The following is a 19202-nucleotide window of genomic DNA, read 5'->3' as shown; positions in this document are numbered from 1 at the left end:
ATATACAATTCAAACAATATTAAAGCGGTAAACAGATAGCAATTAGCACAAAAGGTTCATAGAATACAGTAATATCAACAATAAATAAAGCCAAGCAAAATCATATTAACAAGCTCGAATTCTTGAACCCTGAACCAGAGATTCTGGGTTCGATCCCCAGTAGAGTCGCCAGAGCTGTCACACCTCCTTTTTACCTACACCCCGGGAAGGGATGTATAAGGGAGTTTTTTCCGACTTAAAGTGACAATCGAAACAGGATCATTTAATTTAATTCAGAGTCGCCATTTAGGAAATTTATGGCGTCCTAAATCACCGGTTCAAATCCCGAATCGAGGAAAAGATTGACTCTATATTACAGTCCGCGAACTAGAAATTCGGGTAACGAATTCTGTTAACCCGGGATAAGGTGTTAGGCATTCCCGAGTTCCGTGGTTCTAGCACGGTCGTTCAACTATTATTATTGGCCTATTATATAATTTTAGAATATTTTGAACCTGTGTGCATTTTAACTTTATAACCACTTTTATTCAATTTAAAGAAAGATTGTAACGTCATTTAAAATACGTTTTGAACCATATCACATAAATGCACATGCGGTCCTCGACATATTTTATCTAAAATTGTTGAGATTTGGATTTGGGTCACATAAATGCGCACCCGAGTTTAGGAAGGTAAATTATTAAAATAACGCGCCTAAAGCAACTACGCATTTTTAACTTTGCGAGGGCCATGGAAATTTAACTAAATGGCACACCTCAATTTCTAAGAATTAAAGAAATAATTCAAATGAGGTCCACGCATTTGAAATTTTATTTGGCACGGCGCACCTCAGTTCCAATTCCAAAAGGGAATTCGAATTAAACTTTGGAGGGCCGTAAACTATTTATGTTATCCAATATGGCTCACCTCATAATGTAACTAGTGAAAATTCAATTTGTTAGAGGAAAGAATTATCAACACTTTTTAAGACTAAAATTTTGGATCAATTTAAACTAATAGACCAACAATCGGAAAGGACGAGTGGGTGGAATTAAAGAGCATTGGGCTCAAAAGATGGGCCATACTGCCAAAAGACACGACCTGCCCTAAAACAGGCCCAACGCGAGCCCCAGGCCGAAGAGGATGGATATCAACAAATGCGGGATTCCAGATCAAGTCCCTACGCATGCAAAACGTCAGAGTTATTTGAAGTATTGATACGAGCCCAGTTCTGATCTCAAATCTGGGCTCAAAGGGAGCACAACATCATGTTGCAGATGCTGCCAACTTACTAATTTTTAAATGACTTGAGCTAGGCCCAAAAGAAGGCCCGATTCAGCAACAAGGTGCAACGGAATAAATAGGGACTCAAGATCGAATCCCTGCAGTACCACAATCAGCATACAAGCAAAGGAATAAATGGCCCCAAATCGATTTCAAACAAAATGAAGTAGGCCAAATCTGATTCAAAACGACCATGATACCTATTTAGCTTCCGAACTTAATTGTTTCAAGGAGGAATGGACAGATAACATTTGTGAAAACTCACATAAACAGGAGTGCCCAAGGAATCACGAGGAACATCTAGTAAATGAGCGAACAGAGATGACACATATGAATAGGTAGACCCTAGATCAAATAATATCGAAGCATCCCTACCGCATACAGAAAAATTACCTTTGATCACGGCAACTGAGGCCACTGCATCTGGTCTAGCCGAAAAAACATAGAACCTAGCTGGAGTGCCGACTGGCTGGCCTCCACCTGACTGACCTATAACTGGCTGACCTCCACCTGCATGGCCTCCACCTCTAGGAAAGCTCGTACCTACCTGCCCTCTACCTCTGGGTGGCCGTACGGCTGGTGCTGTAATCATGGGCTGCTGACCCTGCTGCACTGCCTTGCCCCGAAGTTTGGGGCAAAACCTCTGCATGTAGCCAAGATCCCCGCACTCATAACAACCCCTCAGAGCGGTAGACTACTGCCCTAAAGTCTGACCCTGATGGCCTGAATACCCACTGGAAGAACCCTGAAAAATGGGTGGGCGATATGAACTCTCTGGCATGACGCTGAAATAAGCTCGCACTGGAGCACCCCGAGGAGGCGGCGGTGCTGGATATGTGGGCTACTAGGCTGACCTCTCCCAAACTGACCTCTGCCCCCAAATGAAGCACCACTGAACCCTCCAGAATAACGGAACTGCTTGTCTCGCGGCATCTACTCTCGGCCCCACTGATGAACACCCTCGATCCTCCGAGCTATCTTCATAACTATCTGGCAAGAAGTCCCCAGCTCAGCCCCTCGGGTCATAATGGCCCGAATACCTGAATGCAACCCAGTAACAAACCTCTGTACTCTCTCCACATCAGTAGGAAGTATCATAAGTGCATGGCGAGACAACTTAGAGAATCTCGCCTCATAGTCGGTCACTGACATCTTACCCTACTAGAGCTGCTCAAACTAAAATCGCAACTATTCCCTCTAAGAGGGTGGAATTTACCTATCCATAAAGGTACATGTGAACTGGTCCCAAGTCATGGAAGGAGAACCTGTTGTCCTGCTCAGAAGATAAGAATGCCACCATCTACGGGCCCTGCCCTCCAGCTGAATAGTAGTGAAATCCACCCCGTGGGACTTTAATATACTCATGTTGTGCAGTCTGTCCTTGCACCGATCAATGAAGTCCTAGGGATTCCCGTGCCACTCACCTCCGAAGACAGGAGGGTATAGCCTAGTCCATCTGTCCAATAGCTTTTACGGCTCGCCGGTCGCAACTAGTCTAGGCTCAGGTATGGCTGCTGCCACTGGCTGGGCTCCGCCCACAGGTAGTATGCCCAAGGTCTGATATACAACTACTGCATACCCAGGAGCTTGAGCAGGGGGGTCTATGCTCCCCCTCCAGCCTGAGATGTGGCTGGGTCTGCTGGAAATAAACTAGCCTGGGTCATAGTATCCATGAATCGTAACATATAGCCCATAACCTTCTAAAAGCCCAGTGCTGACATGAAATCTACCGGGCTGGCTCTACTGCAGGCACCTCGCCCTGCCCCTAAATTATGGGATCCTTTACTGGATCCACTAGTGGTATAGCTGGGTAGCTCTGGGACATCCTAGTCCCCTACGTCGGGCTGGTGCCCTCCCCTGACCTCTACCTCGACCCTTAACAACAGGGGGAGCAGCTCCTCTCGGGTATGTAACATCCGTCGTGCGTGTTCTCACCATCTGTGAGAGAATAAGAGAAAGATACTTAGTAAAACCTCAACTGCACGATAGGAGATGAAGAAAGAGTAGTTTCCTAACACCCTATTCCCTCTCGAAGATAAGTGCGTACGTCTCTGCACCAATCCGCAAGACTCTATTAGGCTTGCTCATAACTTATGAGACCTACATGAACCCAGTGCTCTGATTACCATGTTGTCATAACCCAATTCCTCCTATAGGCCGTGATGGCGCCCAACATTACCGCTAGGCAAGCCAACAATGAACTAACCACATAATTGTTTCTTTTAACAATTTAGAAATAGCTGATTTTTAATTAGTGCATAAATAAGAAGTGAGAATTTAATAAAATGAGAGAGAAATAATTTTTAAGAGCAAGTGAGATAAATAAATAACCAAAAATCATCATGTCTATACTAGCTTAATCTCCAAGACATGGTGTCACAAGTGTATGAGCTACTAGTAAAATATACAAAAGAATACTACAGTACTGTCTGAAGTGAACTAGACAAAAATAAAAGCAAAAGAAAGACTTCGGTTGCTACAGATTGGGCTCGGAAGGCAGCTCACCGCAAAGTCTCATGGAAATCAAAGATGAGCGTCGGACTGATACCCAGATGCACGTGCCTCATATCCTGCACATTTAGTGCAAAAGTGTAGCGTGAGTACATAAACAATATGTATTCAGTAAGTATCTAGTCTAACCTCGAAGAAGTAGTGACAAGGGGTCGACTCCGACACTTACTATGGGCTAACAATAAAGTAATGGAAATTCTAAATAGACATGGGCTATATAATGAAACTGTAAAACTCAATAACAAGAAATAAATAAACCATTCTTTATTGATAATAATTTTCAAGTAAATTTTCATCATTTAACAATTTAACCTCTCAATCCAATTAAACAATATCAATTAAAACTGGCTCCACGTAGTATTACGCACGAATTATGCCGAGGTCATACGGCTCGATCTAACGTACAAATATATAAATTGTGCACTGGCGAGGGTCGAACGACACGAACTATATATGCATCTATTAATCTGCTGAGGCGAACAACCGGCTCCCATGAGAATAGTGGAATTTACCTCGCTCGCGGAAAAATACTTGCGATGCGAGTGAACATAGATTTCTCAAAATTATCATAATATTCTTAAATTCTTTCCAAAAATATGGAATCTAAACTTGGAACTTTAAATCTTGAAATTCTCAATCTCAGCTCTTATTCAATGCAATTAATAAGCATAATCAAATAATGATGTCAACAAGGCATGGTTTAAACCTAAGATTACCCGGACATAAGCATAATTAATAGCTACGTATGGACTATCGTCACCTCGTGCGTACGTATCCGCCACAAATAAAAGCACACATTAGTTTACTTATGGGGTTAATTCCCTCTTACAAGGTTAGAAAAGAGACTTACTTCGTCTCAAAGCTTACTTTTCGGTCCACAATTGTGCTTTAAACCCTCAACTCGGTGCCTAATGACTCGAAACTAGTCAAATGTTATATAAAATAATCAATGCATGTGATTTCCCAACCCCAATTGAAGAATTCCTAAGATTTACCCCCGTGCCCGCGTGACCGGATTCCGGAATTTTCAAAGATAAATGTTACCCATAACCTGACGAACTCGAATATATAATTTTCACTAAATTTCATAACCATTTTCGTGGTCAAATCCCACTTTTATCAAAAACTTAGGTTTTTCATCTAAACCCATGATTTCACAAATTTTACATGTTAAATCTATCCGTAATCTATGTATTTGACTCACATTGTATAGAAATTACTTACCTCAAAGTGTTAGGTGAAAACTCATCTCTAAGAGCTCTAAGAATCGCCCAAGCAATGAAATAAATGAGCTCAAAATGCCTAAGTCCCGCATTAAATTGAGGTTCCGCCTTTTACGATTTTCGCATCTGTGGAAGTTTGGTCGCTTCTACGGCTCCGCATCCGAAAAAGGGCCCCGTATATGCGGTCCTCTCCTTAGCTGGCCCCCTAGATTCTGCAACCAGCGACTCGCTTCTGCGGCTGGCCAAGCGCAGGTGCGATTACACCAGAAACTGGAAGCTTCAGCTGCTACTCCGAGTCCAAACTTGGTCCGAGCCTTGTTCGATTAACACAGGGGCCCCTAGCGTCCCTCCCGAACATACCAACAAGTTTCAAATCATAAAATGGGCTCGCTCGCACCCTCGGAACGCATAAAACATCAACAAAATTAAGAATCACACCCCAAACCAAATTGAATCAACTTAAGAACTTCAAGTTCTTCAAACTTACTCCGAACGCGCCGAAACCTACTTAAACTACTCGGAATGATACTAATTTTGCGTGCAAGTCCTAAATTACCATACAGAACTCTTCCCAGGCTGGAAATCCCAATTGGACCTCGATAACACCAAAACCTACTCAAAACCAAATTTAAAGAACTTTAAAACCTTCAAAGAGTCAACTTTCACTATTAGGCGCCGAAACGCTCCCGGGTCATCCAAAACCCGATCCGAACATACGCCCAAGTCCAAAATCATCATACGAACCTATTGAAACCATCAAATCTTGATTCCGAGGTCGTTTACTTAAAACGTTGACCGAAGTCAAACTTAGCCTTTGAAAGCCAAACCATGGAACCAAGTGTTCCGATTTTAACCCGAACTCTTCGAAATCCCAAACCAACCATCCTCGCAAGTCATAAAATAGTAAAAACACGTACGGAAAGTCTATTTAGGGAAACGGAATTCTAAAAAGTAAGACGACCGGTCGAGTCGTTACAATAATATTACATAGTTAAGTCTGATTAAAAAGTCAGTTGCAAGTAAATATCTATACAACATATTGGTTGAATATTTGGTAAAGAGGACGGTATAATTTGCTGGAGTTGGTCAAATTACACTGGACTGTGTGCAAGTATAAGTGAACAAAAACTTACATCTTTAATAATTAAATAAAATATACTCCTATATTGTTTGGAGCGGGTGTTGGCGTAAGAGGTCATTTGAGGTAGGGCGGAGCTAGGATGCGGAATACAGGTTCAGCTAAATTTAATAATTTTAGTCCGAATTCTGTATTTATCTTAAAAAATTTATTAAATATGTACAAATTATTAACTTAGAACCTAGTTACTTAAATGAAGTGGAACTCCGAACCTATAAACTTCAAATTCTAACACTGTCTTTGATTAGAGGTTACTGAATAACCAACCTATTACATTTTTCTACACAAACAAGTTATTATACAACCTATTATGTGCACTGGTGGTGAAATTTTTTTTTTTGGTACAACTTAACTTATTATAGGAGGTTACTTTTCATTTCTCAGCCATACAAGCAATTACTTATTATAGCAATTGCCGTGCATTGGTACCTGTAGATGCTCTTACAATATCAGTGTTTTGAACTTGAACTTTTCATACAAAGGGCAACTTCACAAGGTGAACAATGTTTCCCATGCTTATTATCACAAATTACAAATTGTTTTACACACAACCAAAAGAAAACAATTTAATAGTGAAAATAAAAAGGAAGCTACCTTGAAAACAAATCAGGCAAACACAGAGATAAATCACAACACAACAACATTTTACAACCCAATGATTGAAAATTAAGGATTAAAACAGGAGACACTAGCTAGCAAATCTTGATGCATTTCCCTCTCTAATTACACTTGAAACCTGTGGGAATGGTCTTAGCACAAGCACTAACCAAAGCACTAAGTGCAACAGGGATATCCAATTTGACAATTCCAAGCACATTAGCCTTAATTGCAGTGCAAAGGCAAGCTGCAACTTCCAAATCAGCTAAACCTTGAAGCAATGAGCAACAAGGACTTGTCACTTGACTCCCAATTGCTACATTAACAAGCCCAAGTACATCAGCACAAACACCAAGCTTCAATGTGTCCCTTGGGCAAAAGGGGTTGGCTGGGGGTGCTTTCTTTGGTGATGGCTTTGGCTTGATTGGTTCACTGCATGGACCACAAGCAGTAGTGAATGTGGCAACAAGGAGAAGGGAAAGAATGAAAATGGTGGAGGAGAAACTGGCCATGACTGTAGAGAGTTTTAGTAGCTAGGCTTCTAAGATTAGGGGTAGGTGCTCTTGTATGAGGAAAAAAGAGCTATATTTATAGAGTTTTAACTTTATGTATATGGACAATGTAAAAGAGTTCTTACACTATTAAATTTCTTAAAAAATAAGTAACATCGCCCATATTATTCAGATTCTTCAAAAAAGTTGTACTCATGTCAGATCCTCAAAAATAATGCATAATATTATTTTTGGAGAATCCGACATAGGTATAACGATATTATTTGGAGAATTCGAGTAAGATAGCAAGTAACTATTATTGAAAATGAGATTAGTAATTTAAGATATATTACATGCTACAACAATTTAAATTAATTAATGGAGTAGTATAAAAGTTCTTTGCACTATGAATGTATGTAAGTTAGATCCATATTTTGTATGGGAAAAATTGTGAGGTTGAAGTTGGAAGTTTGATTGAGTGGAAGAGAGTGAAAAAACAGATGATGCTGAACCAGTTGTAATTTTTTGTAAGTTTGTGCAAAAGCTGGTTGTATTTTTGACCTCTTGTAGTTAATTTCCTTGGCTTTAGCAAGTGTTTCATCGACAGGACAAAGCACGCCACTGGGCACATTATGTGTTATGGACCTACCTCATATTTTCACTGTGATCAACTCATCATTTCAAAAAATAAGAGGTGATTAACAGTTGAATTTTTACATAACGAGTAGGGACGGAGCTAGAAGTTCGTCTACGGATTTGGCCGAATCCAATAGCTTTTGCTCAAATAATATATTTGTGCTAAAAAATTCATTAAATATGTATAAATATGAAATTTAGATTCTCATTATTAACACTTAAAATCATCATTATAAACAAAATCCATAAAGTCAAAATTCTGGTTCCCCGTATGATAACGAGTGCATTGCAAAGAAGTACAAGTATAACAAAGAAGAGAAGATTTTTGTGCTATTATATTATTCTTCAACTACATGTTTTTTATTGTATTAATGATTTACAAATACATTGTTCAAGGCAGATTCTATTTGTGCCTCAAAACTTCTAGGGGAGAATTAACTAGCTGCAATGATGTTTTTTGAAAGAAGAATCAATTTACCAGTTTTATGGATCGTCTTAACTAAAGTAAGATGTACGGTTTTGGACATTTAAAACCGAGACATATTACAGCGCTCATTACTTCGTAAAAGTTTAATCTTATTTATTGTTTAGATTTTTTTTATTTTTTATTTTTGTTTAGTCGGACACCCGGTAGTACACCAAAAAAAAAATATTGCTAAACAGTATATAAGATTTTTTATACTGTTATAGGTCAGCTAGCTAAAAGATAACTGCATATAATATTATTCATAGCAAGAGCTTCTTTGGCCAAGCTTTTGAAAGAGAAAAAAAAATTATCAACCGGCTACAATATGTTAAGTTATATTGATAGTGTAAATTTTTTTTACATTATCATTATATATAAATTAAATCCTTTTAATAACTTAAAACCACGGCCATTCCAAAAAAAAAAAAAAAGAGAGAATTACGATCAATCCTTTTTATAATTAGCATTGCTGTCATGCATGGAAAGGGTTCATATCCAGCTTGTGAGTATAATAAGAAGACTGTCGTTAGGAAAGAAATGGACAATCTCTTTAATGTTTCCTTGTCCTATGGTTTTGTACAGTAATAATCTGATGAATCATACATCAATTATTGAAGCAATACAGATTTTCGATTTGTGATTCTGATCCCTTCTCCTTCTCCTTCTCCCCACCCCACTGATCTATATGCATGTGCATCATGTCTGGCATGCATTACATTACTGCCATTTTCCTCTCATTTACTTGTCCTTTTTTGAAAAATAGGTTATTTCGGTGCACTAAACTCTGTAGGATTCGAGAAATGAACCGATCATATTTAAGTTTATTGTGAACAATTTTGTTGTGATTAACTCCAAAGATACTTTTGATATTAGGTCATACGTTCTTTCTTTTCGGCCGTTAATGTGGAACTTTATTAATTTGTACATCTAATAATCTCCCTCGACATGACTCATCAATAACCTTCTTTTCACGATTCAAAATTCTTTTATAGGAATCGTGATGGTACCTAGTCCCTAGAACTAAGTAAGCGTAACATATAGAGAGTTGTCAATAAATTTAAACCAGTTAATAATTAAACATGAATCGGAAATTTCTATACAAGCCAATAATCTACTGTAGATATACAACATTTGAAAACTGGTAGTACAAGTCATAAGCTTTTCTAAGATTAACTAAGAATATCAAATACATCACTGTTTGGAATAGAAATAAACAGTAACTAAATAAAGCTTCAGAAGGTTATTCCGAGGTCTGCGAACGCAACGTCAGGTATAACTTGAAGTATCCGCCGCAACTCACAGTCATCTAGCTAACGACCAACACGCTCCGAGGTACCTGGATCTGCATGAAAATGTCCAGCAAGCGTAGCATGAGTATACCATAGTGGTACCCAATAAGTATCGAGACTAACCTCGGTGGAGTAGTAACGAGAAACACTCAAGATACCTACTAGACATAATAACTTGTACAAATATAAATATAAAATAACAAGGAATAATATCAATATAAAGCTAAACATGGTTAGAATAACAATACAATACTTGCAAATGGGAGCTAGAAACAACAATTAGCAACAAGGTTTAAACAGGTAATAACGCCGTAAAATAAGCAGAATACAGTTTAAGTCCAGTGAAACAAAGTAAGGAAGAACAAGTAATGATCTAATAATCATTCTCACACAAAGTTTATACAAGAATATTCCCGAGGTACCACACCTTATAATCACCAATCACAGACCATAATCATTTGGCATCTTGTGCCCACATTATCAATCACAACCGCACGGACAACTCACGTGCTGCACGGATAGACTCACGTGCCAATACCATTAATACCTCATATCTGCACGGACAACTCACGTGCTAACAGTAAAAACCTCATATTAGCACGGACAACTCACGTGCCAATAGTAACAATATCTCATATCCGCTCGGACAACTCACGTGCCAATAGTAAAACTCACCCACAGAAGGCAGGTATAAAGAGATTACATGTAAATTATCAACAAACATCAAGGTTCATATTCCCGGACTGATATAAGTGATAGATTACGGTGTATGCTTGTGCAAATGTACTACTACAGCTCGAGTCAACAAACAAGATTAGTAACAACGTATGGTGCATTGGAAATAACACAACAAAACCCGCGATATGCATGACTCACACAAGATAGACATACCACCGCTCAAATATCATCAATAACAATGCCCCCAGTTCATCATAAATTATCCCCGACATAGTCCCCATTGTCTTGCCGCGTGCGCACAATAAAGTAAATGCACGCCTTATCTCGCAACATACGCATAACAATTATCCCACATTGTCTCACCACATGCGCAAACCCAACATATTTAGCCTGTCTTGTCACGCCGCATGTGCAAATATCAATAATAACAATAGCACAGATAACTCACGTGTTAACATCCCAACAATTCTCTCAACAATATCACATTTGCCAAAATATAACAACATAATATAATAACCCGTACTATATGTGATCATATACCATAATGTTTCCACAATAACAATTTTAATACCACAATCACACATAGCCCACGGCTCGAGAACACCGAGTACAACAAGAACAACAATAACACGAGGGTACGACAAGTAAATCAACACAATAATTACAACAATATAATGAAGCGGAAGAATAAGCTCAACAATGAAATACATAACAAGTAATAATGACTTCAAGTAAGAGTATTTCAACAATAAGATAGAGAACATGTGACATCGACTTCAGATAAGGATAACCAACTACTGAAGGGATAACATGTAACAAGAACTTCAAATAAGGATAGTCAACTAGGAAGGAGATAACGTGAAACTATAACTTCAAATAAGAATAACTCAATTATGAAAGAGATAACATGAAAATAAAGAGGCAACAATTACAATTAAATCATGTATGGGTAAATTTGGCAACAAAAGATAGAGCAGGAACCAACAACTTCAAATAAGGCATATAAAAGTAAATTTAACAATGGAGGACATAACATGATAGAGCAACTTCAATTTAGTGTGCATAAGAACCTTAAGAGTCTAAACCGGACAAATTTCCACATATAAAGACGTGTACATACTCGTCACCTCGAGTATGCGTCTTTCACATAGTTCAAATAATGCAACATATCAATCCTTATACGGTAGTTTCCCCCACACAAAGTTAGGCAAGATACTTACCTTAAAATACCGTATTCAATACTCTAAAATAGCTTTTCCTTTACAATTCACCTCCATTCGGCTCAAATCTAACCGAAATCGATTTAATAACATCAAATAATGCAAGAGAAATCAATTCCAATAAATAAAGCTATGATCTTTGCAAAATTCCTCAAAAGTCAACTCCGGGCTCGCCCGATCAAAACTCGGGTCCAAAGATGGATTACGACTACCCTTAACCCAACGAGTATATACATGTATTTTGTTTCAAAATTCGAGTCCAAATCGACTCCGAAAACTTAAATTCTCATTTTTCAAAACATAGACAACGTTTCTCAAATTTTCACTTTGTATCTCATAATTTAGATGTTAAATCTCATATATAATCATGTCAAATAGTTGAAAATTGATCAAAACCAATTACCCAATACTTATAGATGAAAATCCCTCTTCAAAATCGATTCTCACCGAATCTAGGGTTCAAAGATATGAAAATGAGACCAAAATCTCATCTCTTAGCTTTTATGTCCAGTCGCAAATATGAATTGCGAGCCCCGCAAATGCGAAGAATAATTCGCAAAAGAAATACTCCTCACAGTCCTGCTAGCATCGCAAATGGAGCATTAAGTTCGCAAATGCGAATCAAGGACACTTCGCAAAAACGATCTTCCTGATCGCAAATTCGAACAAGCTCACCCATGCCCCCATCGCAAATGCGAACGCTGGGTTCACAAATGTGAACCTAGTAGACTCCAACCATTCTCGCAAAAGCGACCTCCCACCTCGCAAATGCGAGGGTCGGAAATGCGAACAAATTCTCGTATTAGTGAGACCTGCAACACCTGTTCAAAACCAGCAAAACAAAACACTTCAAAACGCGTCCGAAACTCACCCGAGCCCTCAAGGCTCCAAACCAAACATCAATATTAGTCTAAAAACATAACATGAACTCGCTCGCGTGATCAAATCATCAAAATAACATCTGAAACCATGAATTGAACCTCCAAAACACATGAAATCAAGATGAAACTCAAGAATTTCTAAAAAACACAATTGCGCGTTTGATTCCTATCAAATCAATTCGGAATGACACCAAAATTTGCGGATAAGCTCCAAATGACAAGACAGACCTATTCCAAGTCCCGAAACAAAAATTCAAACACGATCGCTCTGAAGTCAACCTATGGTCAAACTCTTAAACTCAGTTACCAATTTTCGGCAAAACAACACAATCAACCTACTAACCTTCAAATTTGATTTCGGGCATACACCCAAGTCCAAAATTACGATACGAACCTATCAGAACCATCAAAATATCATTTCTGGGTCGTTTTCACAAAAGTTAAACCTAGTCAACATTTTCAACTTAAGCTTCTAAAGTGAGAATCACTCATCAAAATAGACCCCGAAACATTCGAAAACTGAATCTGACCATGCACGCAACTCATTACACACAATATGAAGCCACTCAAAACATCGAACCACTGAATGGAACCTTAAAGCTCAAAATGACCAGTCGGTTGTTACACCCATACACCGATATACTACGACAATTGGCCCATTTACAAGTCCCTTAGCTCGAATTAAGTTCCACATGACTACACATCACCTCATGATGAGCTTATCCCGTGATTCCACAGGCTTTAGCTTCTTCTTCTTGCGTGCATGCATCTCCAAGTAATTAGTAAAGGTAGTAAATTGAGCGTCATGGTATCCTCCCGCCATTTTCATACTCGTCTACCCCGAATCATAAGCTCTGATATTAGTTGTTGGGCCATCAGTCCAGAGATGCTTTTAACATAGCATGATACTGCTCGTTTTCTTTTCTTTTTCAAAAGGCCTCACTTCATTTAAGAATATCCCTACATATTATATGTAGCTTCTTCTTTTTTATAGCTACAAATAGGGGTGTTCATGGTTCGGTTTGGATCGGTTTTTTCCTAAAAAGAAATCAAACCAAGTAAGTCTATTTTTCAAATATTAGAACCAAACCAAACCAATTAAGTCGATTTTTTTCCGATTCGGTTTATATCGGGTTTTGTCGATTTTTCGGTTTTTTCAGTTATTTGTTGGTTTTTTCTTAAATATAAGACACGCACTAACAAACACATGTTCCGGCGACCACATTTTCAACGTAACACTATCAAATCAATTGCCCTTTGAGAAATCTATTATTTACAAAAATATATTGATGATAATTGAATCAAATAGTGATGAATAATTTAAGGACTCAATTAAAACTATATATTTTTTAACATGAAATGGATTCTTACACCTAACAAAAGAAAACTACGTACCAATCAAACTAGAATATTAAGGTAAAAAACTATACTATAAGTGCAAACGATTAACATTCACCATAAATTTTTTGAAACTTTGTATATGTATATATATATATATAGGTGTAATATATATCGGTTTTTTCGGTTATTTTTTGATTAAAACCAAAACCAAACCAAACCAAATTTTATCGGTTCTTAAAATTCAAAACCAAACCAAAAAGTATCGGTTTTTTTGGTCGGTTTGGTTTGGTTTGGTTTTTCGTTTGGTTCGGTTTTTCGGGTTTTTATGAACACCCCTAGCTACAAATATGAGACTTTATTTGCATACCTAACATGTACCTTACGTTTCTAATAAAAAGATTATATTCACAACTTGAACGATGAAATATACTATTGCACAATGACAACTCTAATTTGTCCTTTTTAAACTCTAACAAAAAAGGAAATTTATATAGGGAGGGGAAGGAGCTTGCTGGGAATTTACAAAGATGTTAAGTCAACATCAGGTTTGTGTATCTTCAAAGAAACTTACAATAGCAGTAGCTAGAGACATTTTGCTACGTATTATTATAGCATCTTTGGATTCTTATCTATGTTTTAGCGACAAATGGCCAATCTTCTAGTGCCACATCAAGAGCAATTATCAATGGAAAGCAAGTTGTTTCACTAGATTCTTATCCATTTTCGGTCTTGATAAATTTAACATTTGCTAATTGCGAATTTTAGTTAACTCGTTGTAAAGATAACAGCATTTTATAATCTTAGCTAGCTAGAAAATTTCATCAAGCTATATTGGGAACTAATCATAAAATTTTCGAGCCAAAAAAGAAACAAGAATGTTATATGTACGAGTATTTATTGATTTTTGTACATTTGTTTATATGCTTCACTGCGGGCAAGTCAGAGGATAGCTTTTCTTCTTCAACCTCAACTAAAAGGAAAAGGTGAAGAGCTATTAATCTCGTCCCTTTTTATTTGATAAAAAACTAATATTTAAGGAGTCAAATAAATTTATCTTTGATTACAATATTATTTTCAAACATGTCTAAAATATTTAAAATTACTAACTGTTATGACATAAGGTATTTTATGTAATTTTTGAATATGCAAAATTTATTTCAAAAGTTTAAAGAATTTATGCTTGAGTTCATTCAAAAAATTAAGCTCTTTCTTATACTTCGTACTTCACCACATAAAATATAATGGAAAAAATAAATAAAGAAGCATCTGTTTGGCGTATATTTTCTCTTATTTTAAGAACATCTCTGTTAAATAAGCCCAATAATATTCAATTTGTTGAATTAGATCATTTCTAAAGTCATAAAGAAATTGATGTTCTAGCAATTTGAGCCTAGAGTTATCCCGTTGGAATCAATAAAAGCGTATTTGATGTTAAAATTGAGGGGGGAAAACATTTGAAAGTTGACAGTATAATGTGCAAAAATTGGTCTGTTAACTGGCGAGCTAGCTTGACCACGTAGGACCTTTTAAGTTGTATTAGGCCTGCCTGCATAAGGAGAAATGGTCAAGTAAATGGTGGTCCTTACATAATAATATAGATGGTGCGACACCAACTAGATGATGGGATTAGGAAACGATAAAGGAAATATTCAGTAAATCCAAAAGGTTACCATGTGAATCTTAGTCAGAAAATCGAAAGGGAACGATGTGAAATCTTAGTAACACATTGTTTGGTCATTGAAGCATGTGTAACACATTAATCGTATTAGTTATGGTAATTAAATCGGCCTCAAGGTCATCTTTATGAAAATATCAAAATTAGATCAAGGTAGTATCTTAACCTGTATATATACTCGAACATGATCAAAGTCGAACCAAAAATCGGACAGGAAACTACACCCAATGACCCTAAAATGGACGATCTTGATTTTTTGACTCCCGCTTGCCTTATGAGAAAATCTTTAAGGTCAAAAATTAAAAGTGTCACCCATATAACAGGCAAGGGGCAACACTTGTTAAACTTGGGACTAGCGATATAAAAAAAAAAATCAAGAACGGCACCCACAGGGCCCTCTTTGTGCAAATCACCAAAAAATGGGCAAGAAGTGTGTCAATCAGTTTAGGTAGGCCTAATTTCGTATTTGGGCCTATTCAAAATTCGGTAAGCTATCTAGTATGTTATATACTGAATCCTGTTTTTGGATCTGCACAAGTGTCCTCTGTCTCTCTGTTTTCTTTTTCCCAATGATTTTGTTTATGTCCTTCATTTTTGTCAAAAGAGAGACAGATAGGAATTTAAGTAGGCGCTTGGACATAAAAATTATAAATTTTTGAAAAAATAGTATTTGAAGTTAATTTGAAAAATAATATTTGATATTTGAAATTGTATTTGGACATGTATTTCATTTAAAAAATATTGCAGTTTTATGAGTGAGTTGAAAAACTTATAAAATTTCATGAACAAATATAATTATTATTTATGGACAAACGGGTACTAAGTATCTAAAATTTATGTGGAAAAAGACTCAAAAAGCAGGAAGGACAAGAAATCATTACAGGTTCGAGCACGGTTTCAACAATTACAAGAAGGTTGGAAGTCCATCACGAGCTTCCTAGGTTACTCGGAAGTTGTACTCTAAACGGATTAGTTATCTGTGGATGCGAACTGATATTAGCCACCGAAACTGCAACAATTTGATGGGTAAAACGCAAAACTATAGCTTCTTATTAGCCAAGGTTGTAGCGTAAGATAATTTGTTATTTTAGAGTTAGGAAGTGGGATTGTTCCCACATCGGAAGAGATAAGGCTTTTTTAGAGCCTTTTAAGCACTTGTCTCTTTCATGTCTTTCATTCAGGACATATACTTTTAAGTGTGTGCAATTAAGTATACTATATATTTATATATTCTATAATCAAAGATTTGGACTTGGAACCTATGGTTAATGCTATGTTACTTAATGCACATTTGTCACAATGCCTTCAAAAAGTATGCATGTTTCGCCTTATGAGTTTTTGAATGGTAGAAAATCAAATTTAAATTATTTTAAAGTGTAGGGATGTATATCTTATTATAAAGAGCCTTATGAGCTTTCGAATGATGGAAAATCAAATTTAAATTAGTTTAAAGTGTGGGGATGTATATCTTATTATAGAGTACCTGACCATCAAGGAACAAAATTGGGTCCTAGAGGAACTAAAAGTGTTTTTGTAGGGTATGCACAACACTCCAAAATATATAGACTGCTAGATCTAGAATCTAATGTCATTATAGAATCTATATATGTTGAATTTATTGAAAATAGATTTATAAATGACAATGTTGATGAAATAACTGAAGTAAATAGAAAAAGTATTGATGCAAATGAATTGTCACTTTATGAAATTATTACAAAGAAAGAAGTGATGATATGCAAAATAGAACCAAGGAAAAGCCAAAGAATAAGAAAAGAAAAACATCTTGGTTCTGATTTATTTCTTCACAGTCTAAAGCATTTCTTGTTGAAGGAGATAGGACAAACGTTTGTAATCAAATTCCTATTGTATTGAATGTTGAAGAAGACCCAAAGACATTTCAGGAAGCAATGTCTTCTAGAAACGCTGCCTTTTGGAAGAGGTCATTAATGATGAAATAGACTCTATTAAATCCAATAACACTTGGGTTTTAGTTGGTCTTCCTCTTGAATCAAAGCCTATAAGTTGTAAGTGGGTCTTTAGAAGAAAGTATAATACAGATGATTCTGTCCAAACCTTTAAAGCAAGATTAGTTGCAAAAGGTTTCACTCAAAATAAGGGCATAAACTATTGTCACGACCCGGAATTTCCATCGTCAGGATCGTGATGGCGTCTAAAAATTCACTTGGTAGGCAAGCCAACGTTAGAACATTTTATCCATTTAGTAGTTTGAATTAAATACTGAGAAAGAACTGAAATAATCTAAAGTATAAATGCGAAAGCTAAAACTGCCAAACATCTGCTACAAATCCCTGAACTCGGTGTCACAAGTGCACGAGCTACTAGAATAATATATACAAGGGTCTGAAATAAGTACAGAGTTGTCAAAATAAAAATACATAGCTAAATAAAAACAAATGAGGGGACTCCAGGAGTTGCGGGGCTGAGCAGTTGTACCTCAAGTCTCCACTGAGCTAATCAATCCAAGCACACTAATAGCCGCCGCTAGGATCGACTCCAAAATCTGCACAAGAAGTGCAGAGTATAGTGTAAGTACAACCGACCCCATGTACTCTGTAAGTGTCGAGCCTAACCTCGACGAAGTAGTGATGAGGCTAAGGAGGGTCACTTACACTACAACCTATACACAGTATATAATAAAGGCAGAAAAAGGAAATACGGAACAAGATAAGACAGTAACTGAAAATAGCAGCTACAACCTCAAGGAATAAACCGGTGTCGTTCAGAATTACCAATCCTTAGAGTATCATATAACAATACCGAAAACCAACACAACTCGAGGAAATAGAAACACATAGGTTGTTGCAGCGCGCAACCGGATCCCACCGGACTACACAGAATCCTCCCTTATTTCAATAACATCAACAACACCAAATAATATATAGATATGTTGTGGCGCGCAACCTAATCCCACCATATAACGATATCAGTATCATAATCCACACTTATTTCATCATAACAATCCACCCGTATTTAACCTATTGCGCGCGTGCAACCCGATCCCACCGTACAGTACGAATTTACCCTCATTCCAGCATATCAATCCAACCTTATTACACTTGTTGCGACGTGCAGACCGATCCTACCATATCAGTACCAAATACTCAATGTACAGAGTTAAATCAACAGTTCAAACCACAAAAACCTTTATGATCAATAAATACTAAACTGAACCAAAAAGAAAACCTTGTACAATATAGGAATCTACACATGTAGTACTACACAACAAGACCAATCTAGTAATTGACAATTAGAAGGTGCAACTAAGTCAATTTAAGCAAATAGCAGGAAATCATAAAACTATGAAAAGAGCTAACATCATTAACAGGAGAAGATATTGATTAACAGGTAGTAGTTAAGCATGAAAAACATTTAGAGCATATAACAGTTAAGGCAGGGAAGGAAATAATTAAGGAAAAGCGGAAAATTAGGGAAAATAGATGATTCGGCGGCGTATAAGCACTCGTCACCTTGCATATACGCCGCTCACATGAGAATCACATAGCACATAATCCGAGAGTTCCTAATTCTTTCAAGTCAAGGTTAGACATAATACTTACTTCACTCCACAATCAATTCAAAGCTCTACCGGGGCCTTTCCCCTAGAATTCGTCTCCAAACCACTCATATCTAGCCACAATTAACTCAACAATATCAAATATTGCTAAAGGAATCAATTACAACGCATAAATTTAGAGTTTCCAAACTTTTCCTTAAAAAGTCAAAAGTTGACTTCAGGCCCGCTTGGTCAAAACCCGGTTCGAACCAAAATCCA

At 37.0% G+C, this 19202-nt stretch overlaps 1 protein-coding gene across 1 annotated transcript; it reads right to left on the bottom strand.

The window, feature by feature from the left end:
• Positions 1–6854: 6854 nt before the first annotated feature.
• Positions 6855–7244, bottom strand: LOC104247008 (14 kDa proline-rich protein DC2.15-like). The gene has a single exon (XM_009802937.2). It carries the CDS (start codon positions 7242–7244, stop codon positions 6855–6857), a length of 390 nt encoding a protein of 129 aa, XP_009801239.1.
• Between the last annotated feature and the right edge of the window lie 11958 nt (positions 7245–19202).

This window comes from Nicotiana sylvestris, chromosome 6 (genome assembly GCF_000393655.2).
Source record: "Nicotiana sylvestris chromosome 6, ASM39365v2, whole genome shotgun sequence".
NCBI lineage: Eukaryota > Viridiplantae > Streptophyta > Magnoliopsida > Solanales > Solanaceae > Nicotiana > Nicotiana sylvestris.
This window is presented reverse-complemented; position numbering and strand designations above follow the sequence as displayed.